This window comes from Esox lucius, chromosome 16, assembly GCF_011004845.1.
Source record: "Esox lucius isolate fEsoLuc1 chromosome 16, fEsoLuc1.pri, whole genome shotgun sequence".
NCBI classification, from domain to species: Eukaryota; Metazoa; Chordata; class Actinopteri; order Esociformes; family Esocidae; genus Esox; species Esox lucius.
In genome coordinates this window covers 24681731-24709570 of record NC_047584.1, presented here as the reverse complement: position 1 = coordinate 24709570, position 27840 = coordinate 24681731, and the positions used below count along the sequence as shown (strand labels likewise).

Below are 27840 nucleotides of genomic sequence, written 5' to 3'. Positions count from 1 at the left end.
GAAACCCGGCATGTATTTCTCACTGGTCAGGTTGAACACAGATAAACAGTTGTTAATCCTGACCATTATTCTTGTGGGAAGTAATCGGTGGCAGTTTGTCTCCTAAGGTGCTGCGTGTGTCATCCTTATCTAGGTGAGTTTGGGGAGGTGTGCAGCGGCCGTCTTCGTCTGCCCAGTAAGAAGGAAATCTGTGTGGCCATCAAGACGCTAAAGGCAGGATACAGTGACAAACAGAGGCGGGACTTCCTCTCTGAAGCCTCTATCATGGGACAGTTTGACCATCCAAACATCATTAGGCTGGAGGGAGTGGTCACCAGGAGTAAGTATTAGACAGTATCTACAGTCAAAATTTAGAGAGAAAAAAATACACATCTACAGTAAACCATGACAGGACATTATATATTTATGTTTGTGTATGTGTTTTGTGGGCTATTCCTGACCAAAGGTCATTCACCAAAGTTGACATATCTTGCCTCTAATTTTAGTTTTAAGCGTTTGTGTCGTTATCGCACAAATCAAAGCATGCGCAAACATAATGGTTTTCTCCACTTTCGACTTATTGAAAAGTGCCCATGAGAAACCATAAACAGAGTGTGTTGTTTGTTAAACACAGAGCAATGTTAAGAAAAGCTGACAAACACCTTAATTATGGCCTATGTCTATTTAGACCGAGGCCACCTGATCCAACATTCACCGTCTTTGAGTCCTTATCCCCACCTCTCCCTCTGGAGTCTCCTTAACACAGTTAGTATCACACTCTCACACATTCTCAGCTCTCTTAACGGAAATGGCTCGAAAAACAGGGAAATAATTGCTTTGACCTCTGACCTGCAATCAGGGTCGTTGTTCACCTCGCCTGGTAACTCACAGATGCCGACACATACGTGGACATTATAGTGCAGATCTGGCCATGTCGTTATACTGAGCAGTTCAACTATAAAATATTTCCTTTTAATGGCTGTATGACTAAAGAACTGATCATTCCACAGGAACAGGCATGCTTTTAAAACTCCCAGTAAAGCTTTACAGAGGTTGGCCAGCTCTGGTCAACTTGACCAGAAGGCCAGAAAAGATCTCTTTTAATGATGTTTAAAATCCACTTGATGCCCAGCCATGGATTTTTGAAACATCAAGATATAGATGAACAGAGTTATATGATATATATAATGATGTGTTAAAAAATATATTTCTTCTTTTAAAGGGCCACTGTGTAGAATCCCGCCTCTAACGTTTACAAGACTGAACATTGATCTGACTTGTCTCCTCCTGCCATTCCTTTACAGAATGTGACCGGAATAATGTGAGCCGGTCCACAGGGGAAATGGGCAGGTTTAGGGTGGGGTGATAACACTGCGACTGACCAAAGGGAGCATGAAGAAACTACTAGTCAATGCAGACTGATACACAAGACGGCGAGAAGGTTTTAATACGGAACCTCTCAGGCACTTGGAACAGTTGAAAAAATAAATATTGAAACTTGAAGTTAAATCATTCGCTGCAGATGTCTTCTGGTCATTTATGCAATAGTTCAGTAAAGACATCTTATAAATGGCCCCATTAACTTAGTTGGCTACAAAAAGGTTTATTAAAGTTCTGAATATCCGTCATGATTTTGGTATGGTTCTCAAACCATTTTCCACAATATTGTTTGTGCCTATGGAAGCCAAGTTTAAAAAACAGTCTGAAACCTAGAAAAGGAAATGCTGTGCATTACAGACATTTAAGATAAAGCCAATGTGCTGTGAGAAGACTGTTGTCTCTCAACAGCAGGACTCTCCAAAGTCAGTATAAAACAGGGATGTGATTTTTCCGGATTAATCCGGAATTCCGGATTTTCCGACCTGAAAATGTGACTTACGTGAATCATGCAGATCTGTAAAAAAAAAGGGAGGGGGACCTCACAGCCGTCACCGCAATCTTCATCTTTCTTTAACCGGCAACGTCGCTGAGCAGAGGGGGTGTGTGTGTGCGTGCGTGCGTGCGTGCGTGTGTGTGTGTTCATCTGAGCCTAATTGGTGTGTCACTGCCGGAATATTTGCGATGACCACGTATTTGCGTACAGCTTGTTCTTTTGTTCAATTTCTCTGCTGCGTAGTAATTTACCTCAGTCGCTCTCGCTCGACTACAGTGACAAGAACATCGCTGGATCGGATGATCTGGGTATTGTGTCTTAATATAACCTATAGTTACTAATTTAACTTTGTTGTCGGTTGATTAGATGTCGAACATCGATTTTGATTGATTTTCCACTATGGCAGGATGTTTTATTCACGTAGGTTAAGCTTCGTTAACATTATTTGTATTTGCTAGCTTTTGTATTTGCTAGCTAAATTATATAATAATAAGATAACGTTAGCTAAGTTAGCTACTAACGTTAACTAGCCACCCTTAAAACTTAATGTAAATCTGTGCAGAAATGTAAAACTATCAAGCCAAAGGTACAGAGCTCTGCTCAGAAATAAAGAAGAACTGAACAAAAGGCCTTATCACTCTGCAAAGCCAACGGCCAGCAAGAAAATGTCAAAAGATGCCATTGTGGCAGCAGCTGTGAGTGCCAGGCGCAAATTCCTAAAGAAACGTGTAGAGGCTCTAAAAAAGCTTGCTACAAAGGCTAAAGAGTTGGGTAAAAATGTAAAACAAAAATAAGTTAAAATATATATATATTTTTTGTCATGGTTGTTGTTATAGAGAGAGGTGGTGATGGAACAGTGTTAATAATAAGTTGGATGTTGCTGTAAAATAAAAATGTATTTATTTTTGTTCAAATAAGTTGTTATGGGTCATTCATTACTATCCATGTAGATCCGCCACCAGTTTGATCGGCGTGTGTGTGTGTGCGGGGGGGGTGTGTGTGTGCAGGGGGGGGGGGGCCTCTGTATATTTTCCTGCTTTTTTGTCCTTAGCCAATCACATGCCTGATAAAACCACTCAATTTCCCATCCATCTGGCTGTAAATAGAATGTGGAGAGGAATGCAAAATGGCCCTTTTATTTGTCCAAGTTCTCATCATATAGGGATTGTATTTGTCTAATAAATCTTATGGCACCATCACTATTAAATCTGTGACAGTGAATAATGCCAGGGTTAATTGCAGATGACTGCGGTTTGGTTCAGGGGAGAGCATAGTGGCGTGTGTATGTGCGTTTGACGTATCTATGTGGGTATGGGAATTTTGGCGTGTGTCTGCGTGTGTGTCTTTGCCTGTGTGTCGGAGTAGTCCATGATAGAGAGCAGGCTCTTAGGGGCTTGGTGGGCATGCGAGAACGGACACACACACACACACACACACGGTCGCGGTCACTGTCTGCGCCGTAGGGTGATTTATTAACCCAGTCCAGTTAATTCTTAATAATCTAGAGACTTTCACACCTCATTAACCCGGCTGCTGCTTTTGGCTGCATCGCTGAGGGCGACGTACAGTACATACACACACACGCACACACACACACACACACACACACACACAGATACGTACAGTACACAGACGTGCGCAAATTCGGGCACGCTAGTACACACATACAGACACGTGCAAACACTGAAGGAGTGGAGTGAAGAGGAAAAGAGGAGAAGAGGAGGGAGAATATGACAAAAGAAAGACAAACCTATCATGGGAAAGACTTCAAGACGCGGGCCGCCCGGTTCCAGTCCTGGTTTGCAGTCGTAGGAGTCAATTGCACTCATCTACATGCGTTACATTTTGGACCATCAGTTAGTTAGTTAAGCCTCATACATACCACAGTGTCACATCTAACCCTGGTACCTGATACAGGACGGTCTCTGCATTGACTTTACGTTTTTCATCCCACGGTTGGTCGTGTGTGTGTGTTCTAATAGATGTGCAGGGGTCAAAGGTGGACAATGAACTGTGCTTGTTGTGAAGTTCAACCACCGCCCGACACCAAATCATCTTGTTTTAGTGCACTGTTAAAAACAAGCACATTTTTTCTTTAGAGCTGGTTTTATTAATTGCAGTTTATTTTTCCAACAACAGTTATAAATGTGTTTCTTTTTACGGAGGGTTCCATCACCCTCTCCCTCTGACAGATCTGGAAATGAGTTCTGCGTTGCCAGATGTGGAGTTTCACTTTGATACATTTACAACGCGCATGACGGAGAGAGCGGGACGGGTGGGGGGGGGGGGGGGAGCGGGACTGGTGGGGGGGGGGATGTGTGTGGAAGAACAGACAGATGACAAGATAGAGAGATGGAGAGAAGAGATATGGAGAAGGGGGAGAGATGGAAAGAGAAGTACATAGAGATAGACAGTGAGAGAGAGAAGTCAAGAGAGATGGAGAGATAAAGGCAGAGTGAAACATAGAGGTAGAGAGAGATGGAAAGAGAGACATATTAAAAAATGTTGAGATAGGGAGATAGATACTGAGAAAGATAAACAGAGATGAAGAGCGAGAGAGAGAGAGATAGTCCAGAGGGAGAGAAAGAGAGAGAGACAGACAGAAGAATGGGAGGGGAAAGAGGGTGTGATGGAAACCTGTGATGACATTCGTGCTGTTCATTTCACTATGGCTAATTTAAAGTCATTTTCCTCATCATTTCAATCTGTTCTTAGCCTGCCGGTCGGGTCCGGTCCGGTCTGGTCCAGACCGTTCTGGTCTGGTGTAGTGAATCAGGAACAGATGATAATACACCAGATTTATACTAACTGTCTCTGCTGCTGCTGAAATAAAGATGTCACACTCTGACAGGTGACCCAGAGGACCTGTTCACTCAGCTCTGCATGGTCCCTTTCATCCTGCCTGGAGGAAGCACTGCTGAACCCTGTGTGTGTGTGTGTGTGTGTTTGTGTGTGTGTGTGAGCGTGTGTCCTGCCAAAAAGGTATACTTGTCTTACCTGGTAGTTTGTCTCCTCTCTCCAGGTAAACCTGTGATGATTGTAACTGAATACATGGAGAATGGATCCTTGGACAGCTTTCTGAGAGTAAGTTTACTTAGCTAAACTAGAATTAGCATCACACACCCTTCTTGCTTTCTACGCCGGTCTGCGGAGTTATGCCAAACATATGACTTCAGCTAACCAGAGACTCTGGCTTACTGAAATTAGCTGAAGTAAAACATCAAACCAACGTCAGAACAACATTAAATCAAACCATGTCCAGACAGGAGTGTGTGTGAAGCGGTTTGTGTGACTGTATGTAGGTCCTGTTTTAGCAGTTTTCCACATGTGCCTATGTGTCTGCACAGTGTCCCTTCAGATAGAAAAGGGAGTAGCTGCAACCTTCTCCAGCTATTTCCTCTGGTTATAGAGGAGCCTGGCTTTTGTCATACCACCCCCACCCCCCCCCCCACACACACACATAGACACACACACACACACACATAGACACACAGAAAACCATCTCCCTCTGCACCACATGACAGTGTCTCAGGACTGTGTTATGACTGTTCGACTGCAGCAGCTTTGATCAGCCTCAGTCTGTCTCCACCAGGGGCTCTGGGCTGTGTAAAGCACATCTAGATGGTCAAAGACCTGCTTTGTATTGTCAGGCCTGGAAATCACCATCTAGCTTGTCAAAGACTCTGGATTCTATTGTCGGGCCTGGAAAACACCATCTAGCTGGTCAGAGACTCTGGCTTCTGTTGTCATGCCACTTTGGTTGTGGAGATGAGGAGTGTACCTTGAAATTCACCTTGAAATCAACCGGTTAATGTCAGAGGTGTATTTAAAGGTTAATGTAATTGCTTTGGTTGTTAGTGTATGAATGTTCCACTGTATTCAGGAACAGAAAGGTCATATTAAATCTCTTTCTAAGACAGTCTCAGCTGTTTTAATGGCTGTGACATCCTGTGAGCGATTTGACCTCTTTCTGTCTTCCTGTCTTCTCTCCCCTGTCCCTCTTCCTCCCTTCCAGAAACACGACGCCCAGTTCACTGGTATCCAGCTGGTGGGCATGCTGCGTGGCATCGCGTCGGGCATGAAGTACCTGTCTGACATGGGCTACGTCCACAGAGACCTGGCCGCTCGCAACATCCTGGTCAACAGCAACCTGGTGTGTAAGGTGTCTGACTTCGGCCTGTCCAGAGTCCTGGAGGACGACCCCGAGGCTGCCTACACCACCAGGGTGAGACTCCGGGCTCCGCTTTATTCCTTCCAGCTGATCATACAAACACCCTCCATCCATGTCTCCACTTTGGCTTGGTTATTGGGTGGGTTTCTGCCGACAGAGGCTGTCATAAACAACGGTGCAGGCTGACCTCTGTCTTAGTTTACACAGAAGGACACTGTCCCTCTCTATCTCTGGCTTCCTTCTGGTTGCTTCCTCCATCTCCCTCTCACCAGCCCACTTAGTGAATACATGCTGTCTATGAGACAAATCACCTCATCTGTCAGACACACGCGTGCACACGCATGCATGTGTCTGGCCTTGCAGAGGAGCGGAGCGAGATAACCAGAACATAAATAAAATCTGGGAGAGATAACGCCAACATAAATTCACAACTGGCCTGTTTGTGTTCTCCTGAAGGATCATGGGAGAGGAATAACAAACACAGGAGATAAGCAACATGAAGAGGCTTTTGTCTGAGCTCAATGTAACCCAACTTATCTCCTCCTATATAACATATTGGGTGTTAGTGTGTGCGCGCATGCGTGTGCGTGTGCGTGGTCAGCTTTTTGCCTGGCATTAGCATGGAGGAGTTCTAAACTCAGTAGACGTAACTGCTTCAGACACCCGTGTCAAATAAACACTCACACAGCTATTATTTCACTCCCACAAACTCATGACCTTAAATATGCTAATGGGCTTCCCCTAGTGGGCCACTTGTAATGGAGCTGAGTTTCCCTCCCTCCACTCCGCTAGTTATGAATGCATATGACCCAGTCATCCTGTCTGTCAGCACCCCCTCTTTGTCTCTCCATCTGGGTGTCTTCCTGTCAGCACCCTGTATGTCTCTCTCTGTCTGTGTCTGTTAGCTCTCTTTGTCTGTCTGCCTCTCTCTTTCTGTCTGTCTGTCTGTGTCTTAGTGGTGCCAACGTCTCCCTTCATTAAAGTTGTAATCATTCTTCTCATGAGGCAGGCTACGTTTAGGTACTGTACCCTCACATGGAACACTGGGGACAAATGTGTGTGTGTGTATGTGTGTATGTGTGTGGATCAGAGTGTGTGTGTGGATCAGAGTGTGTGTGTGTGTGTGTGTGTGTGTGTGTGCAGGCACGCGCATATGCCTTAAAGCACTTGGTTACGCATGCACACGTCTGTCTGTGAATGGGCATGAATGTGTGTCTGTGTGTGTGTCTGTGTGTGTGTGTGTGTTTGTGTGTGTATTTGAGGGCAAAAGTGGTTTGTTTTCTGAGGGCTGTGTGTTTACAGAGAGCTGGCCAGGAGTTGTGTGACTTGGCTGGCCGGTCCGTTAGCTTTGGCTCCTCTTCTCTTCTCTTCTCTCCGATTTTGGCTTTTCCTCTCCTGCATTGGCATGGCTCAGGGTAAGCCTTGAGTAAGTCCAGCAGTCGTCAGTGTAGGCACAGAGCAGGAGAATCACTGGGTCAACCTACCTCTTCCCCTGCAGGGTTGGAACAAACCTAACAAACCCTTACAGAACTGGCGGCTGACAAATTCTTTACCTCAGACCAAAAACTTACTACTTTTGAGGCATCCTGTGGCCTGTGTTGGGGGAGCAGCCCTCCTGAACAGAGCCACCGGGACGAGAACATCACTGCGTCACTCTGGACCCATGAAAAACTGCCAACAGATGACACCCACTTTATCCACAAACAGCCTGTACTAGCTTCAGTGTGTCCGCCCAGAGCGTTTGGTTCAGTGAGGAGCTGTTCTCAACCAGGACTTCTATTCAACAGCGGTTCCACATGTAACAGTCACATTTATTACCCTCAGTCATTACCGTTGAAGCGCTGTTGCTACGACATTGTTTAACCTAACATTTTAGTTGAGGATCTACACACACATTGGCACCGTACTGTGGCTACACATCCATAACGTACTGGTGTTGTTATTCTGTCAGAGGCTATGGGTTTGGGATCTGGCCCAACAGCCCATTCAAGTCGGTTCAGTACAAAATCAAATGAAAAACCTAAATACAGTATGTTTTAATAAGTGTCCTTCTGTAGCCCATAGACATGTTGACAAATGAAATACATTAAAAGAAGGAGTACATTAGGAAATGGGTGGCAACTGGTAAGTTTGTAGGGACACATCTTAAATCTCTAACAGCTTTTCTTTACAGCAATAAAGAATAATGACAGTTTGGCCCTGAAATATGGTTAATCAACAGTGAGGCAAGCTAACAACATTATTATTAAATTAGCAGTTGATTTAGCTAGCTTTATTATTTGTTGCTGGGTTTCACAAAATTAGTCTACTACAGTCATCCTACTGCAGCAGTATATTACTGTGATAGTTACGTTGATATCTGTATAGTACTGTGCTAGTTACTGTGTTATTAGTATATTGCTGTGATAGTTACTGTTATATCAGTATATTACTGTGATAGTTACTGTGATATCAGTATATTACTGTGACAGTTACGTTGATATCTGTATAGTACTCTGCTAGTTACTGTGATATCAGTATATTACTGTGATAGTTACTGTGATATAGGTATATTACTGTGAGCATAATAAATTGCTCGCTGTCTCTCTCTCTTTTTTCTCTCTCTCTCCCACACTCTCTTTCCCTCCCTCCCTCCCTCCCTCCGTTCCTCTTTCAATCTCTTTCTCACGCCTCTCCCCCATTCTCTCCCTGTCTTTTTCTCAGGGGGGTAAGATACCCATCAGGTGGACAGCCCCCGAGGCCATCGCCTACAGGAAGTTCACTTCGGCCAGCGATGCCTGGAGCTACGGCATTGTGCTCTGGGAAGTGATGTCATACGGGGAGCGGCCTTATTGGGAGATGTCCAATCAGGACGTGAGTATGCTGCTGTCGCCAAGGAGACTTAATTAACTTCGTGCTGCGAGAGAAAATGATGCGTATAGCTGCCAGGTTGCAGTCTGAGTCTGAAGCCTGTTGGTCTCTACCAGAAACACACACACACACATAAATGCTGCATTGTTGTCTGAGAGCTTATCACACAGAGAGGGAGAATGTGTAAGATAATGGTGTAAACCTTCCTTATGTAGACCAAACCTCCCACTCATTTCCATTTACTGGATTTTTTTAGACATAATTTAAGGGTGTCATATAAACATGACCTAATTCTTTTCATAGGAAAAATACTGCAAAATTAATACAGCATCTTCCTTCCAGCTCTCCAGACTCCTCTGGGCAGTTATAACACCTCCATCTCTTCATATCTGCTACCCATTGACATTCTGGGATGGGCTGACTTTTCCTGTGAACTGTCCTGGTGCACAACTAATTATCCCTCCCTCCCTCCCTCTGTCCCTACTTCCAGGTCATCAAAGCGGTTGATGAAGGCTACAGACTGCCTCCCCCTATGGACAGCCCGGCTGCCTTGTACCAGTTGATGTTGGACTGCTGGCAGAAGGAGAGGAACAACAGACCCAAGTTTGAACAGATAGTCAGCATTCTGGATAAACTTATACGCAATCCTGGAAGCCTGAAGATCACAGCCAACACTACATCCAGGTAAAAACCCTGACCATGACCCCTTAACCTGAAGATAACAGCCAACACTAGATCCAGGTGAAAACCCTGACCATGACCCCTTAACCTGAAGATAACAGCCAACACTAGATCCAGGTGAAAACCCTGACCATGACCCCTTAACCTGAAGATCACAGCCAACACTACATTCAGTTAAAAACCCTGATCATTACCCCTTAACCTCTGAACCCTAATTGTACACCCTGGGAGCCTAAATGTCGCAACTAACACCTCATCCAAGTCCTGGACACATCTTTTATCTGTTAACCTCTGACCCCTGAGGCCTAACCCCAGCAGCTTACAGGGCCAGGTACGATACAGATCTAAATGTAAAAACAAGCCGTACTCAGCTGTTATTAACGTGGCAGACATCTTTCTCATCCGCTCAACTCTCGACCGCCTCCTCCCTGACGCCCACCTGCTCCTCTCCTCTCCCACGCACCTGGGCTCCTTCCCCCCCCGTTAGCTCCTAATGACTGCACCTGACTCATTAACCCCCTCCCACGCACCTGGCTCAGTACGGACAGTCACAGGACATATCCCTTCCCCACACGTCTCCCGAGTTATTATGGGTCACAGCACATCCTGCTCATTAGTGACAGCAACGACAGGAAATGTATACTCCACCCGGGGACTCGTTTATCCCTCCCTCGCTTTTAGTTTCTCCTCTCTCGGTCACACGCTTCCCCCTCGGCTGATGCTGCCTCTACCTCGCCAACCAACCGAACCTTGCCGCTAAGATAGCAGCCACGCTGGATCAGTCAGAAATGTTAGCCAGTATTAAATAAGAGGCCTCACTGAAGGCCTTTCGGTTTTGTGTTTGTCCGTGACAGTGGTGTGTAGGCCTGTATGTGTTGCTTGCTGAGTTGACAGCCTTTGTTTAGTATGGCAGACCTCTATGGGCAGGGCGGTATTATCTCCACACTGTTGTCAGTGTCGGCTGGAACATATTTGTGTATAGACCCAGTTGGTAGTCACATTGGCCACACAGAGACCAATAAACAAGGACTTCCTGTTTCCTGTGTGCGCAGGATGTTATGTTCTCAATCCAACTCCGACTGACCCTGTGTCGCCACTGGCTTGGTCTCAGACTAGTGTCAACAACCTCTTTCTCTCAGTAAACAGACACACGTCCAGATATGTCTCTGTTCTCTCGCTCTCCAAACAGTACATACAGTAATAATACAACAAAATACTAATCCCTTTTCATTCTGTTTTCCCATCTCTTTATTGACCACTCTGGGGGCCCAGGGGACTGCGGCTCTGAGTGGCCCTGGGCAGGCACGGGATGAGCGGGCGGGGGGGTGCGGGGGGGTGGAGGTAGCTGAGATTAGGATGTAGAGACGTTGTGGGGGTCGGTTGGTGTAACAGACGGTCCTGGTATTGTGCAGACATCTGAGCTCATAACGTTGACTAATGGTTTGTTAAGAAAGTGAAAATGGGTCCCTGGGAGTTTGCATGTAATTTTCCTGATTGGCTTTTAACACTGGGCTGAGCGCTGGGCGAGAGAGGCGGGCTGCGGAAAAGGGAGAGAGACAGGGGACAAGGTGATTTATGGGAGTGTGTGTGTCTGTGTGCGCTCAGATGTGTGTGTGCGAATGTGTGTGTGTGTAGTGCTGCACCGCAGGAGCAGCTGTTTTCGGCCTCACACACCTCATCTGTCTCTGGGCCACCCTGGCTAATGGGAGATCCCAAGCCCCACATGCAGCGGATCAAAGCCTAAGAGGAGGACACTATCTGAGGATAGGGGGAGGTGAGGGTCTCCAGGGTGAAGGGAGGGCAGATGTACCCTAACAGGCTTAGGGCGAGTGTCAAGAGAATGAATAATTGTATTCACCAGTTTGACACAATCAAGGTAAAATCCAATGTAATTTCTTTTAATAGAATATGTACCATAGTGTTGTGAGCAGCGGATGAAGATTGACCATAGGGTTGATGAGCAGCGGATGAAGATTGACCATAGGGTTGATGAGCAGGGGATGAAGATAGACCATAGGGTTGTGAGCAGGGGATGAATATTGACCATAGGGTTGATGAGCAGGGGATGAAGATAGACCATAGGGTTGTGAGCAGGGGATGAAGATTGACCATAGGGTTGATGAGCAGGGGATGAAGATAGACCATGGGTTTGATGACTACGAGGTTAGCAGGAGACAGTACATATAGAGGGTGGCAACAGGGAAAGGAACGTGCATGAAAAAGGATTGAGTGAAGAAAGGAATAGTATGAGAGACAGTTGGCCAAATGGAGGGGTGGAGGGTGAGATGGAGGGAGAGATGGAGGGGTGGTGGGAGAGATGGAGGGGTGGAGGGAGAGATGGAGGGGTGGTGGGAGAGATGGAGGGGTGGAGGGAGAGATGGAGGGGTGGAGGGAGAGATGGAGGGGTGGTGGGAGAGATGGAGGGGTGGAGGGAGAGATGGAGGGGTGGTGGGAGAGATGGAGGGGTGGAGGGTGAGGTGGAGGGTGAGATGGAGGGGTGGTGGGTGAGATGGAGGGGTGGAGGGAGAGATGGAAGGGTGGTGGGAGAGATGGAGGGGTGGAGGGTGAGATGGAGGGGTGGTGGGTGAAATGGAGGGGTGGAGGGTGAGATGGAGGGGTGGAGAGTGAGATGGAGGGTTGGAGGGTGAGATGGAGGGGTGGTGGGTGAAATGGAGGGGTGGAGGGTGAGATGGAGGGGTGGAGAGTGAGATGGAGGGTTGGAGGGAGAGATGGAGGGGTGGAGGGGTGGAGGGTGAGATGGAGGGGTGGAGGGAGAGATGGAGGGGTGGAGGGAGAGTTGGAGGGGTGGAGAGTGAGATGGAGGGTTGGAGGGAGAGATGGAGGGGTGAGATGGAGGGGTGGAGGGAGAGATGGAGGGGTGGAGGGTGAGATGGAGGGGGGCACAGTAGAAAGGGGAGAGCCCCGGCAGAGCCATTCCTGTTCCCCTCACAGTGCATTCCTCCCTCACCCTCTCTCCTCTCCTTCACCAAGCAGTCCAGATGTCAACCTATCTGCTTCCCCCTCGCCGCCATGTCCTCATCTCCTCTTCGTTTGATCACTCTCCTCCGCTCCCCTAAGAGCCCTAAAAACATGATACTACACAGCGCAGGTCTTTCACAGGTCACGGTCAGAGTGGAAAAAAAGATAGAAAAAGAGTCACTGGAAAGAAAATGAGGAAGAAGAAGACAGATGCTGGAAGTTTCCATCAATCTCCTGTCCTGAATCCTTCCATCTGTAAGATGTGATGATGCGTACACCGGGGATTGAAATACCAACTTCTCTCTCTGATAACTGACATGTTCTTTTCACCCCCGGCATCCCGTCTCCTCCCTTGGTCTCCTCCCTTGGTCTCCTCCCTTGGTCTCTTCCCCTCTGCCTTTCTGTCTGTTGGTCTGCCATGAGACTTCACCAAGCGCAGTTAAAAATAAAGACCAAAGCGAACCAACCAACTCACACTGAGGAAGGACAAGGTCATGTGGAGTTTATCTCAGTGCTCAGCCACAGAGGTGTTCTAGAGGCAGGGGAACCACTTTACAGATCAATAGTCTCCTGATACATTGCTGGCTGTGTAATCAGGATGTGTTTGTGTGTTTTTTGTGTTTTTCTCTTCCCCTCTCTATCCCTCTCTCCTCTCCTCTCTCATCTCCTCCTCCTGGCTGTCTGTCAGCTGCCAGACAGTCCTCTGGTGATCAGGAGAAGACTCAATCACACACTGCCTCTTAGCTCTTTCCCTTTCATTTGGCTCCTATTCCTCCATCTTCTTCTGTTCTTTCTTGTTCTTGCCCAGACATGCCCTCGCCATCCCTGTGGTGAGCAATCTGTCTGCCTGTCTGTCTGTCTGACTGTCTGTCTATCCGTATGTCCGTCTGACTGTCTGTCTGTCTGTCTGACTGTCTTTCCATTCTGTCTGCTTTGCTGGTTGGGTTATTGTGTTCCAGACAGAAATGATTTACATTATATTGTTTACTGCCTTGTAACTACTGCTGACTTGTAGTGGAACAAGCATATCAGTGGGTGGAGTCAGAACCTTATGCCTTACCTGTCGTAGCTTCCTAGAGGCAGGCTGTGGTGTCTCCCAGTCAGAGATAACACAGAAACATCCAAAGCAACAGTGTCACTTGCTGTAAAGTGAATGTCATGTAAATGGTTTTAAACCTCTCCACCCTTGTAAAAACTCAGCTTGAGGGTGTACTGGACTTCCTGCTATTATGCTAGTTATGATTAGTTTATTTACACCACTATAAATATCTGTCTCTGTGGGAGTACCAGGCTGGTTTCCTGTGCTGTTTTGGCCTGTATTCCCTGGTCTGTGTGTGATCAGGTGTTATGGTGCCAGTGTATGGAGGTTTTCTGACTCACCCCCTTGTGTGCACGCACACAAACACACACACACATTATGTAATTACAATGAATGGCTCTGACACACTCGCACACACACACACACACCCATCATTGTCGATCATGAGTCAGACTTGTTGTCGACGTGACCTGAGTGTTGCGGACGTGGACTTTGGATGTTGATTGGATATGCCTGTTGTCCACAGTAAACACCATCCTAAACAACATGATACTGTTGAGACGGCCGATCTGGAGACAGGCTCCTGCCCTTGTTGTTGACTGGTTTGTCCGGCGGACGTCTGTCTGGCGTCCCGTTTTGCCCAATCACAGAACCGTTAGTGTGTCCAGATAGTGAACTGTGAACCAAGACATTGATGAATGGAAACAGACAGGTGATACAACAAACAGAGTAATGACATTTATAGACTGTCGCTAAATGGACACTAAACGTAGTGGATATTTCCAGTGGTGTATGCAGCATCTCAGCTACTTGGCACCTGGTTCCTCTGTCTCTGTCAAATGGTACTGTTCTCCTGAAACCAAAATTTGAAAGGCATGCTGGCTTTCACATTTTTCATTCACAAATGTTGAATAATGGTCTAATAACCGACCATTATCTTTGTCGGACCGCGTAAGTGGAGCCCCCAAGAAGAGCGAATGTCTCTTACTGACTGACTGACTGACTGACTACACCTTGTTAAATAGCGTAGTGGTTTGAGAAGTGGACATGCGAACTATAGGTCAAAAGCTAACAGTTCATAGACGCTATTTGTGGTGGAGGTAAACTTAATAAGAAACGTTAGTCAGTTCAATAGTGCTCAATAGTGTTTAGCAACTAGTGAAATGCGAAATGCCGTGGCGTTGTGGTTAAAGACAGTGCCTCTCATGTGGAAGACACAAGTTTGAATCTATTGTGATCAACGCCATTTATTTATTTTATTTCCATGATTATTTTATCATCTCACTTGATAAGAAAGTGAGTTCTCGTTGCCTTTATTGATAATTATTGTATCAATGTCATTCACGAATGAAAGAAAAAGTACATTGTTATGCCATTAAAAACAATATATGTTCTTATGCCATGAAATGAAATAGCTTGCTAGCAACTGTTCAATTCTTATGACTATTTCAGTAAGTTAGTAGGTACTGGTAAAGCCTATTACTGGCTAATAAGCTGTTCAAACAGCCAGTGGCAAAAGCTAACAGTTCATAGACGCTATTTGTGGTGTAGGTAAACTAAGTAAGAAACATTAGTCAGTTTAACTGTATCAAAATCAAACAACAAATTGCCAATTAGCTGTTAAAACGGATTCTTTCAGGATAGACACAAAAGGCTATACTGACACCTAGCAGAAGTACTGCTCAGTGGTGTAGTGGTTAACGACACTGCCTTACACACGACACTGCGCCCCGTGTTCAAATCTTGAGATTGCAACTCTTTCTATTCCAGGCCGGCTGAACTAGGTGTGCCTGGTTTCTTGTTCTGGTATTCTGTTAACATTATTCTACTGGTATGGCTCTGGTATAGTTCCTCTATGGCTCTGGAATTGTTCTGGGATGTCTTTCTTCCTGTTTATTTTGTTGATACGGTGTACCTAACAGTTCCAACTTTCTCCCTGCTTCACCCTCTCCTTTCGTCATCACATCTTTTCAGAACCGGCCCCTGGCCCCTGGCCTTATATGCTTATTTTACTGAGAAGTATTGCTCATGGTACATCATTAATTTGGTTTTAATCGGATTAAAGCTGCAATAAGATAAGTGTTGAAATTGTAATATTTTATTTAAGAAAGTAATATAATTATGCAAGAAATACATGTTGGATGCTTGCTTTGTTAATAATCATGACAACAAAAGGTTTCTTCAGTGTTTCTTTTCGTTGTACATCATCTGTCTTTCATAAGGTGACATCTTGTACTTAACACACTGTCACAAAAAACCTTTCCCTTATAGGGAGACCTGTGCGCGTGCATGTCTTTGTGTGTGTTTTGTTATGTGTTTGTGTCTGTGTGTGTGTGTGTGTGTGTGTGTGTGTGTGTGTGTGTGTGTGTGAGGGAGGGAGTTCACTGCCTTTTGTGCTCTTTCTGCGTGGCGCGATATTTTATGTGCTTCTGGAAAATAACCGTTTCGGTCCCTAATGTGACAATCCTGTGTGTGTGTGTTGCATGGTTTGAGATGGAGGTATATCTCTCGGGTCAGGCAGACAGAGTTGTGTAGGGACTAAGGGCTGGGGGGGCGGGGGGGGGCTCTCTGTGGGGTCTGTATTGTCCTCTCATCACGAGAGGTTTCAGGCATGGTCAGTGTTCCAGTGACTAACCTTCCTGTCCCTCCCGCCCCCCCCCCCCCGTCTCCCGCTCCCCTGTCTCGCTCTCTCTCTCTCAGGCCGGCCAACCTGCTCCTGGACAGGAGTAGCTCTGAGGTGGTTTCCTCGTTGGGCACCATGGGGGACTGGCTGGACGGCGTCAGGACTCTGCCCTGTAAAGAGGCCTTCTCTGGGGTCAGCTACAGCTCCTGCGACACCCTGCCCAAGACCTCTGCAGAGTAAGAATGCTTCCTCTGATGCCACTGTGATGCGTTCAAACTCACAGTTACCGAACTCACAGTTACCGAACTCACAGTTACTGAACTCACAGTTACTGAACTCACTGGAGGAAATAGCTTAATTAGGCATCAAAATGCACGCTGTTGTAACATGGATCAACTTGGTTTATGGACATAACATGTGACTAAACATGGAAATGCCCTACCTTTTATATGTGTTGTAGTGCCACAGGGGGCCAGTCCCTGACATTTAAAGACCTCAGAGAATCCACTTAAAACAGGCCCTTTCTGAGAATGTCTCTCATGCCACAGCAACACAGAGTTAATACAGCACCCACCCACCCAGACTGAGACCCCGACCTGTTTACAATCTGCCTCCATACTCAGAGGCAGTGCTGTGGGTCTAATCTGTTAACCATGGACAGCAGCGCTTGACTGTAATCTGTAATGACAGAGCTTTAGCCACGCTCAATGGTACACAAAGACCAGCAACACACAGGGAGACAGACAGAGGCAGAGAGTGGGAGAGAGAGAGGTGGACAGAGCAAGAATGTACGAGGAGATGGAGAGAGAGATGGGAAGATGGAGAGAAACAAGAGGGAGAGTTGGATGGAAAGGAAGAAAAAGCACGTAAATGCTAGCTCCAGTTATGACAGGATCCACGGGCTGTGAACAGCATTAGTGGAGTAGATCCTGGCACCATCTACAATCACAACCCCCATGAACGTCCCTGCCCAACGCAGAAAAACCTCTCTCACTAAAATAATAGACCTGCACTTGGGCTCCCGGCTCCACTTAGATGTTCACAAGTCCATCATGTGAATTACTGTGCTTTGACCCTCTAGATCATTTCTCCCCTCAACCTTGCCCTGCCCTCTTCTTCTCCATCGCCCTCTTCTTCTCCTCTCTCCCTCTTCTTCTCCTCTCTCCGCCTCCCTCCTACTTAGCGGAGGATATGACCTGTGGGAACCTTCTGTTGGCTTAATTGATGAGGTATTTGACAGTAATCAAAACGGAGGTCCGGAGGCCGTGCTCTGGTCCTCCTAACCCTGTGGATTCGACAGACACGACACACGGTGACACACAGCCTGACAAAAGGTCCCACTGTAATTACCACGTTGCCTTTTGTTCTCATGTCAATATAAATAATGAAATGCAAATAGCGTATTAAATTCCCTCCTCACCCCTAGCCTAGTCTAATTGTCTGAGAGAATCTGTTTGGTCCGAGAGAACAATACCTTATAAGGGCCCCTGCCCTACCTCTTTTTCTCTCTCTTCACTTTTCATGGCTTTTTCACTGTCTTTCTTTTTTGACATTGCGGTCTTTTGCTCTCCTTGACTTTGTCATTGTTTCAGGATCATCTCTTGATCTACGTTCTTACTGCACCAGCGGAAACATTCTCTTACAGGCAGAGAGTTTTTCTGAGGACATTTATTCAATTTCATCAGTAAAGGATTCTTTTGCAGCCGTCACCGCAGAGCGCAAAAAGGCTTGTTTTGCCGACTTTGTAGATAATCACGTACAGTATCGATCGAATGCATCACAAATCAACGGTATGGCCTTGGCATGGTTTCTGCTAACAAGATCATTCGACAGGATCACTGGCTCTTCTCTGATGGGTCATAATTCGATAAAACCCACAATGGGATCTTCTATGTGTTTTTTAATCTTCTGAGGGTATCACAGAGAGGCCAGTCCTGGACCCGAGGATACATCAGTCCATTGATTAGTAGTGTCTTAATCCAGTTCTTTCTATTCAGCAGGAGACTACCCACCCACACTTTGACTCTGACCTCTGTTTGTCTGCCAGACTAAACTAACCAAGCCTATGTACCGCTTTTCAACCCACTGACACAGCATATATCTTTGTATGGATGAACAGGCATCTGGGTTTCGAATGGATGGTGTGGATGTGCTAAGGCCAAAGTGATCCAGCTTAATGCATCAGACTTCTGCTCCTTGTGCTGTTTTCTCTGTCGCTCTCTCTCTCGGTCTCTCTCTCTTCTTCTCACTGTCTCTGTCTCACTGTCTCTCTCACTGTCCCTGTCTCTGTCTCACTGTCTCTCTCCCTGTCTCACTGTCCCTGTCTCTGCCTCATTTTCTCTCCCCCTGTCTCACTATTCCTGTCCCTGCCTCACTGTCTCTCTCTCTGCCTCACTGGCTCACTGTCCCTCTCTCTGCTTCACTGTCTCACTCTTTATCACTGTCTCACATTCTCTGTCTCACTGTCTTCCCGTCACAGTCTGTCTGTCTCTGTTTCATTGTCTCTCTTTTGTGTTATCTCCCTGTTTTAATCTCTGGGTCTCAGTGTCTCTGCCTCAGTGTCTCTGCCTCTGTCTCTCTGATTCTGAGAAGTCTGATGTCTAGTGACACAGAGTAGTGAGTGAAGAGCCACTCAAGCTTGTTAAGACTTTGGATGAGGCAGTCCTTCATGCCTGAGTGCCTGTCGTCATGGCCACTGTGTCATTTAATGATTCTCATTGGTCATCTGCGTGCCAGGGGGAGAATTAGGTTTTCAAGAGTTTGTGTCATTAGATGATTCTCTCCAGACACTACAGTGGAAAGAACCCAGCATAACCAGTCATTTGTTTGTATCCATTTTATTGCATGATCACTGCCTAGTTTTATATGTCAGCATCATACAGTGTCATTTATGTTCGTACTGATTTATGACATGTTTTCTGTTCATGGTGAACATAACCCCAGGCATATGTTTTCATACATTGTATTCAATTAGCAATTCACTGCATAGATTGTTTTATATTTCAGCATCAAACTTTGTGCTCACGTTTTTATTTGTATTACTTTATTTTCACACTGATTTGTAAAATGTTTTTGCTTCATAAATCTAAGCCAACCCTCTTAAAGGTCAGCTTAACTGTACGGCCTGTAAAACACCTGCAAAAAAACCTCATGTCTTCCCTGGCCACGCCTCCTGCCTGTGTCTGTCCTTTAGAATCTATCTGACGGAGGTCCAGCACCACGTCACACCGGCCACCTGCCCAGAATGGGAGCCTTCCATGGGGATCACCACCCTCTAACCCCCTCCTCCTTTCATCCTCCAGAGACAGTGGACGGTGGGTGGACCGCAGTGCCCCGTCTGGCTGCCCTCCGAGCTCTAACCCCCCCCCCCCCCCCACCCCCGCCACTTGCATCAAAATAACTTCATAAGGACCTTCTGTGTATCGTGTGGCATGCCCACCCTACAGACTAACAGACAGGCCTGTTGCACCTAAAACTGTAGCTCGATGTGAAACCAAAGCCATGTTAATTGAGGCCTCGGTTCAATCAGCAGGGCATAAGATTGCCAGTTATAGCCTGGTTGACATTCAGAGGCGTTCACCAGGAATGCAGTCTCCGCGGTAACTCTGCTTTCAAATGTCAATTGTGCCACCGAGCAGATACTTCCCTTCCCTGCAATGGATCAACTGGAGCCCTGAGTGACTTTGAGCTCTTGCTGTTTCTAACTCATATCTGCTTTACTAATACACTTCCTTAACCAGAGTCCCCTACAGGAGCCAGCATGAAGATGTCCTCCTTAGGCCGTAGCTCCTAATACTAAACAGCTATACAATCCGTTAGACACAATATAACACACTCATTTGAGTTTCTGTGTCATTATAAATGACTGTTTGTACACCCATGCTGTTTGCTTATGTTGTGATAAAGCTTGCTGTTACTATTAAAAATGTTTATGCCTATAATACATTTACATGTTCCATCCAAAGACATGCGTCACAGACACACACAGACACACCACTTCAGACTACGCATGACAATAGGCCAAAAACCCCTCAAGTCCACTCTCCCATCAACTGCCTAAAGTTGTACAGCCCATTGGCCTTCTGGGAAACGTGGTCCTGTGTGATTGACAGGGTCAGAACTGGTGGCATGTCATACTGAAGCACTAACACTCTCCCCTCCCCCACCCCCGTCATTTATTTCTACAGGGACCTAAAGAAGGTTGGTGTGACTATTGTCGGCCCCCAGAAGAACATTGTGAGCAGCATCAAAGCAATAGAGAGCTACAGTAAGAACGGCCCTGTCCCAGTCTAACCTGACCAAGCCATTAGAGACCCACAGGCAGACTGGCTGACTGGCTGACTGGCTGCCCTCTGGGCCCCGTTCCCGACTGAATGAAGCCCCGCTGGGCCCCGTTCCATTCTGAATTATAGCATCTCCCCTTCAGTTCCTCCCTTCACTCCACTGAGACCTTTGCGAACGCTTCAATGACGTCGGTTCCACGAGGGAGCCCTCCTGTGGCGTGGGGTAGTGGTGAGGAGGGAATGAGGGGGAGGAGGGGCTCGGCACTCTGGATTAGAACAGCTCTCTGATCTCTCTAGCGTACAGAAAGTCCCAAACTAAAGGAGGAACCGAAAAGAAGAGCTGCTGAGGAGGGCGACCACGCTGGAGAGACAGATGATGGTCACCACGATGTCCGAGCCACCCTCTGAACCCAGGGCAACCAGTCACATGACAGACCCAACCCTGGACACTCCACACCAACGCTGCAATGGCCTTACTGAGAGCACAGGAGATAAGGGGCAGACAATCTGGCCTTGGAACCTGTGGGCACGGAGCGGGTTCCGGACAACCCGGGACGGCAGGGCCCGGTGGGCAACCTCGAGAGGAAAGGGGCTCGCTCCAAACTGACCCAATCTGATCCTGTGGATTTGACTGACAGACCTTAATCTCTGGTCGAGGAGGGCGTTTTATGCCTTCAGCAGGATAACCCGGATGGCAGCAACACACTCACATCCACCTGGGGCCGGAAGAGCCCCCCCCCACTACCCCCCACCCCACCCACCCAGAGACCTCTGAGACGCTGGACTCCGCCCACTGAAGTTTCCGCTCTGTCTCCCAGAGGACTGATGCCCCTCTGTGTCTGTGAGTGTGTCTGTGAGCGTGCACCTGTGTTCCTGCATGTGAGTACGAAGGCGTACTCAAGAGAACGGGAGCTTGAGGGAGAAGCCGGCGATTGGATAGGCACCCAGACTAGAAGAAGCCATGTATCCACACACGTGTCCACATAAAGTAGATGTCAAACATAAAGCAATAATCATAACCGCCAGTTATTACTCTAATCAACCAGAAGCCAGGTGTCTCATACACACACACACACACACACAGCTCGCTGTGCACAGGACATCAGAACACATCCTGAGCCAACTGTTTACCACACATCAGCTCGTTCATAGGGCAGCTGATTCGTCACTCCAAGCTTCCTGCCCCCAGTGTCATTTCTCAGGATGAGGGTTATTCATTCAAACTGAAGCAGAGTGGAGAGAGAAGGAGAGGGGAAGAGAGAGAAACGAATGTGGAGAGATAGAGAGTTATCGAGAGTATGTGTGTGTGTGTGTGTGATAACACCTCTGTCCGCGCCCTGCCCCCCCTATAGCCCTTAGCTGCTGTTGCTTGTTCTATTAGCATGTACATATGTAAAACAACCGTGTAACCATAGTTACTGTATTAGCGGTACAGTACCCTTTCATGGCCATCCCTTTGTACAAATGTTTCTATGTATAAAAGAATGACAAAAAAAAAATATCTGTGCAACATTTACAATTATTTGTATTATATTTGTTTTTTACATTTAAAAAAAGCAATTATAATGAGGTATTATTTATTTCTTAACATATACGGTGCAACAGTTGAATGTTTTGTTCCTACCCTGCAGTAAGTTATGCCATAGTTGTGCGACAGCTTCCACACTGTTTTCTATTTGCTTTAGAAACATTTGGAAGAGCAAGAGCAATACCGTTTAGCACCCCAGCCCTACTCTTTCCGCTTTCTTTAGACTTATGTGTGAACGTGTGTGAGTGTGGCCATGCGTGTGTATGCGTACGACATGCTAGCGTGCATGTCTGCGTGTGTGTGTGTGTGTGTGTGTGTGCAAATGTAGAAGGCCTTGTCTACTAATGTAAAATGATTTGTAGTGGAAACATTTATATTTTTATAATAAACATTCTCAACAAAAGTCTATAATGTGGATAAAATTGTCCCTGTGGTTCTTTCTGGTGTTCTGCAATCACGGGACAAAGGAACAAAGGCCGCAACATTGCCGATAAAGCATCTTCCTGTCCTGTTCCCCATCTCTAGCAGACATCTGGACTCCAGCTTGTCTTGCTCGACTCCCCGCACAGCTTCTGTTCTCAGTGCCTGCTCCTCTGCTCTGAATCAGAATCCATGTTCAGGGCCACTTCCAATAAGGCCTTCCATACACTGAACTGCTGTAGTTAGCAGGTAGATTTATAGTGCTGCTGTAATGCTGATCCTACAGGGTTCCAGAGCAGGCCAGCATCTGGGGGGATGTCTGAGGAGCTGACGGAACGTGTGTTTGTGTGTGTGTGTGTGTGTGTGTGCGCGCGCGTGCACGCCTAAGCTGGTGACTAATGGTCTCTCTGCTTTGGACTGACACACTCCAGATGTGAGGAGAAGAGGGAATGGGATGAAGAAGAAAGAATTGGGGAGCAGGACACTGCCCCCCCAGTCAGGGAACCAGGAACTCAGTATGTAACACGTTGCTCCTCCAATTTGTTCTTTATAGTGATCTAAAGCCCCTGAACTCCTGGGAGCAAGATCTGACAGGGGAGAGATGGTGGAGAGGACTTTGGAGAAGAATGAAGAGAGGGAGATTAACCAGAGGCAGGGGGACAGGAGACAGGTGAGAGGGAGGTGAAGACACAGAGAAATAAAGAGGCAGGGAGAGAGCGAGGCAGCTGGACAGACATACAGACTGGCAGACAGACTGGCAGACAGACAGGCAGACAGACAGGCAGACAGGCATGGTGTCTGTGTCAGTCCTGTTGTGAAAGTGAGAGCCCAGTAGAGCACAGTGTTAAGCTAACACAGTCAGGCAGGGAGGTTAACAGGACCCATTTATCACCCGCTCTGTGGCCTGTCTAACTCTGCTCCCATGGCAGCAACTGGCCCAGAAAGCCTGGTTCCACTTGTGGAACGGTGATGATGAGAAATCATGTTGGTGCTGTAAAATGCCTCTTCCAATCACAACACCGCTTCTATCATGTTTGTTTTATTATTGAGAAGCCCAAACCAGTCTCCTGTCAAACTCCCCCTTATCAACCCTCCCACATTTCTTTCCATCATCCACCCGCCCCCATAACTGCATGCAGCAACTGTAGTACTTCCACCATGGAACAATTCACCCTCCTGTACTTTCACCATGGAACCATTCACCCTCCTGTACTTTCACCATGGAACCATTCACCCTCCTGTACTTTCACTGTGGAACCATTCACCCTCCTGTTCTTTCACCGTGGAACCAATCGCCCTCCTGTTCTTTCACTGTGGAACCATTCACCCTCCTGTACTTTCACTGTGGAACCAATCGCCCTCCTGTACTTTCACTGTGGAACCTATCACCCTCCTGTTCTTTCACTGTGGAACCATTCACCCTCCTGTTCTTTCACTGTGTTTAACCATTCACCCTCCTGTTCTTTCACTATGGAACCATTCACCCTCCTGTTCTTTCACTGTGGAACCATTCACCCTCCTGTTCTTTGACTGTGGAACCATTGACCTTCCTTCATGTCATGGACACCACCCTCAGTTGATGCCCTCAGTTGATGCCCCCCCCCCCCCCCCCCCCCCCCCGCCCCTAGCTGTCTCAATAAAACATCTCCAGCTGTGTGCAGCTGCAGAGTGCAGGGCGTGACGCCATGTTGGAAAGACATTGGCGCTGCCTCATCCTGGGCAAAGGAGGATGTCATACGCACACACACACACAAACATTCTCAGAGACACCCTGCTACACACAACAGCACGGCCGCTGGGAGTTCAGGCATCAGCCACGCAGTAAAGCCCAGGATGTCAGATATGAATCATCAGACGATGGCAGTCTTGTTTCTCAGTTTGTTTCCGCTGCTAATGGGGAATGAGAATGACTGTATCTTCAAAAGGGATGTCGACAGACATCACATGTATTCAACGACAATGACAGACCACAACAGGGACAGACTGGCTGTAGGAATTATCATGAAATCATCACCATGCTCCTCCATGATACCTCTACTCCGCTAGTTGTAAACATATAAAACATCAGTACTGCTGTGGTCACGGAATTCATCCATCCAAGTGCTTAAAATGTCGATATGTCATGTAAAAACCTGTAAATAGTGGCCGTTGAATGCTCTGACACAATCGTAGGCTGGTGGCTTGCTGTGTTGGGACCGGGGCAGATAGGAGAATAAACTGCATTTAAAATATACATTTCTGGATGCAATTATACAATATAAAATGTGCTTTTTGAATGCTGTTATGAGTGACAGATTTGTAAATGTATTTTTTTAAAGAGCTTTATTTCTTTTTAACTATATTTTTGAGTAAAAAAAATAAAATAATTGCCGCCATCTCGATCACGATCACATTTCACAAATCAAAGTAAAACATTTGTCATTTTTTTTGTCGTGTTGCTCTTAGTCCAAATTCACAGGCCTGAGTCCAGCCCTGCCGTCCTGGGTGTAATGCAGGAGTGTGTGGCGTTGAGCTGTCCAACATCATGACAGTGTAACCCATCTAGTCATTACAGTGTAACCCTAAACTAAATCACACCAATCTGTCACCAACAGGCTGTTGGCTGGGACTGACCGTACATGTAATGGGTTTTTGTCTGGACGGGAGAGAGATGACTCTAACAGTTACACTGAGGTCTAATCACTAACGAACGAAAGAACGCACACGCACGCTCGGACACACACACAAACCCACACACACACACAGCTGTCTATCTGATGTCTGTCATTAACACTGCTCTCTCTCTCTTTCCCTCTTTCACACTCCCTCTTTCACCCTGATAATTGATTTTAAATAAAAGATGAGTGATGTGAAGGGTCTGCTGGTGGAGTGATGTCACCCACCTCTCCTCTCTATGGGTTTGTTTTACTGGTAGAGAGCTGACTGTGTGATGACATCAGCAGACTAGACCCACAGCTAAAGCATTTCAGTTCTAATTTGAGATTCCGAATCCAAATAAATTCCATTCAGATCTGTAAGACATATGCAGTCACGAGACTATTCCTGTAATTTTTAGGATGGTTCTTCCCCAGTGTCTCCTCCAACTAACCCTGTTCTATGTCTCTCCCTGTTTTTATTTTCTCCCTGTTCTAAGTCTCTCCCTGTTTTTATTTTCTCCCTGTTCTAAGTCTCTCCCTGTTTTTATTTTCTCCCTGTTCTATGTCTCTCCCTGTTTTTATTTTCTCCCTGTTCTAAGTCTCTCCCTGTTTTTATTTTCTCCCTGTTCTAAGTCTCTCCCTGTTTTTATTTTCTCCCTGTTTTAAGTCTCTCCCTGTTTTTATTTTCTCCCTGTTCTAATTCTCTCCCTGTTTTAAGTCTCTCCCTGTCCTAACTCTTGGTTCTCTAGTTCCTGAGTGTTTCCATGTTGTCCTGACAAGATCAGTCCTTTCCGGCTCTCAGTTCCAACTTTCACCACACCAATACTGGATCAAGCCACACTGTAATACTAAGGCAACTACATAGGAATGATCCCCATTGGAGGCCAGTCAAGGCTGCTCAGACAGCTCAACATGAGGGTGGCCATTTTAATATACTGTAGCAGACAGGTTATTCATTTACATAATTATTCCGTACGGCCTATTCTAGTCTTAATGTGTAATTTGCAGACATAGTGTACACAGAAATGCATAGGATTCAAACACACACACACACTTATGAATGCACACACACACACACACACACATATACACTATGTTAGGGTTAAGAACTCTCACGCCCTTTTCATTTAGCCAGAGAGCCATCAGACCAAAGGGTTCCAAAGGAAGAAGTAGCCAGTCCATTCATACTCCTCACACACACAAACGTAAAGTAATTGTTTCCTGGACAAATTCCACTTGGCGTTTACAGTGCCTCATCGTTTGATTCTGGCAGAGCCTCTTTAACAAGGCTCTTGATTGTCAAACATTGTTAGAGCTTCTTTGATCTCCACACTGTGTGTGTGTGTGTGTGTGTGTGTGTGTGTGTGTGTGTGTGTGTGGTGTTCGTGTGTGTGTGTGTGTGTGCCTGTGTGGTTGTTAGTGTGCATGCATAGTGTGTGTATGTATGCAAGGGTCTGTCCCAGACAGGACAAAAACTAATTTCCTAATGGGAAATTATAAATTCTATCGATTCTCTATTAATGTCATAACCACACACAAATATACAAACACACGCACTACCTATTTTAATGTCAGGAGAACAGAATATGACATGAATTACTCAACTGGTTTCTGTAAGGCGTTTATATTCCAGCTCTAAAACTTTCTCAACCCCCCCATCCATACAGTTTATAGAGGGTAATCTGAACAAATTACCTCTGTGTGTGTGTGTGTGTGTGTGTGTGTGTCTTGTGCATTAAGACACAAGGCTGGGCATTAGTGGAATCGGTGTGTATTGATGGTGAAAGACAACACCATGAGTTAATGGATCCATCACGATGTTAACATGTCATGATACTGAGTCCCTAGACAACGGAGTAGGACACAATTACATTTGGTATTTGTGGGGGACAACCAAATCACGCGTGTTCTGCGCGCATGTGTGTGTGTGTGTGTGTATGTTAGAGAAAAAGTGTAAGAGAGAGAGTCAGAGACAGAGAAGGAGGGAGTAAGGGACAGAGATAAAGAGGAGAAAAGGAGATACTGTATATAGCTAGGGCCTTCTCAGTATCAGGTATCTACCCCCAAAGCACCTCCCTTTCATTCTTCTCTTTCTTGCTCCCCTTCTCCCCCCTCCTTCTCCCTCTCTCCTTTCTGACAGTGAGTCTATATTGGCAGGCCAGTTCAAACACACTGAGGGCACTGGGCCTATTTTCCCCTCTACCAGAGGTATGTATGACCATTATACATAGCTAACCGTGTGATGGTCTGCTAGCTCTTTAGCCGCTCCATGGAAATTCTGAAAGGTCAACCAGGTCCTCTCACATCTAGCATGGACACGTCAGATCGGACGCTGGAAAACCAACATCAGAGGATTGAAATGACAGATTCATCTAGCAGACTGGGAGATGGAGGCCTTTTCTTTTATAGTCCCATCAAATAAAATTCACCAGAGTGGAGTTTTTATTGCAATTTTATTTACTGATTACTTTGACCACATGTGCGTGACGCATTCATTGTGCATCTATTGGCCTTTCACAAACATGGTATTAACGTGTCACGTGTGGAGTTTTGCAGGACACCAAGCGCGGGCTTGAAGTACAACAAATGTGTTTTAATTAGGGAACTGAGGCAGGCAAAAACAAGAAAATGACAAGAAAACATCCAGGCAAAAACACAGACTGGTACATGCACAAAGAGACTCAATGACTCAACCAAGGGCTAACAGAAGAGGGCAAACTAAATAGGAAGCTAACGAAGACTAAACAAACAGGTGAAAACAATCAGAACAAAAAGGAC

General features: G+C 46.4%; 1 protein-coding gene across 2 annotated transcripts in view; it reads left to right on the top strand.

The window, feature by feature from the left end:
- The window catches only part of epha3 (eph receptor A3), an 83620-nt gene extending 61643 nt beyond the window's left edge, over positions 1–21977 (top strand). The window contains exons 11-18 of one of the 2 annotated variants that reach the window (XM_029113515.2): positions 134–319; positions 4875–4936; positions 5868–6077; positions 8727–8876; positions 9364–9557; positions 16273–16431; positions 19389–19509; positions 20383–20470. In XM_029113515.2, coding sequence (XP_028969348.2) covers positions 134–319; positions 4875–4936; positions 5868–6077; positions 8727–8876; positions 9364–9557; positions 16273–16431; positions 19389–19473 — 1046 coding nt within the window. In that variant the 3' untranslated portion in view covers positions 19474–19509; positions 20383–20470. Of the gene's footprint in view, positions 1–133; positions 320–4874; positions 4937–5867; positions 6078–8726; positions 8877–9363; positions 9558–16272; positions 16432–19388; positions 19510–20382 lie in introns of both variants that reach the window. The other variant, XM_029113514.2, reaches the window with a different exon arrangement.
- The last annotated feature ends 5863 nt before the right edge of the window (positions 21978–27840 follow it).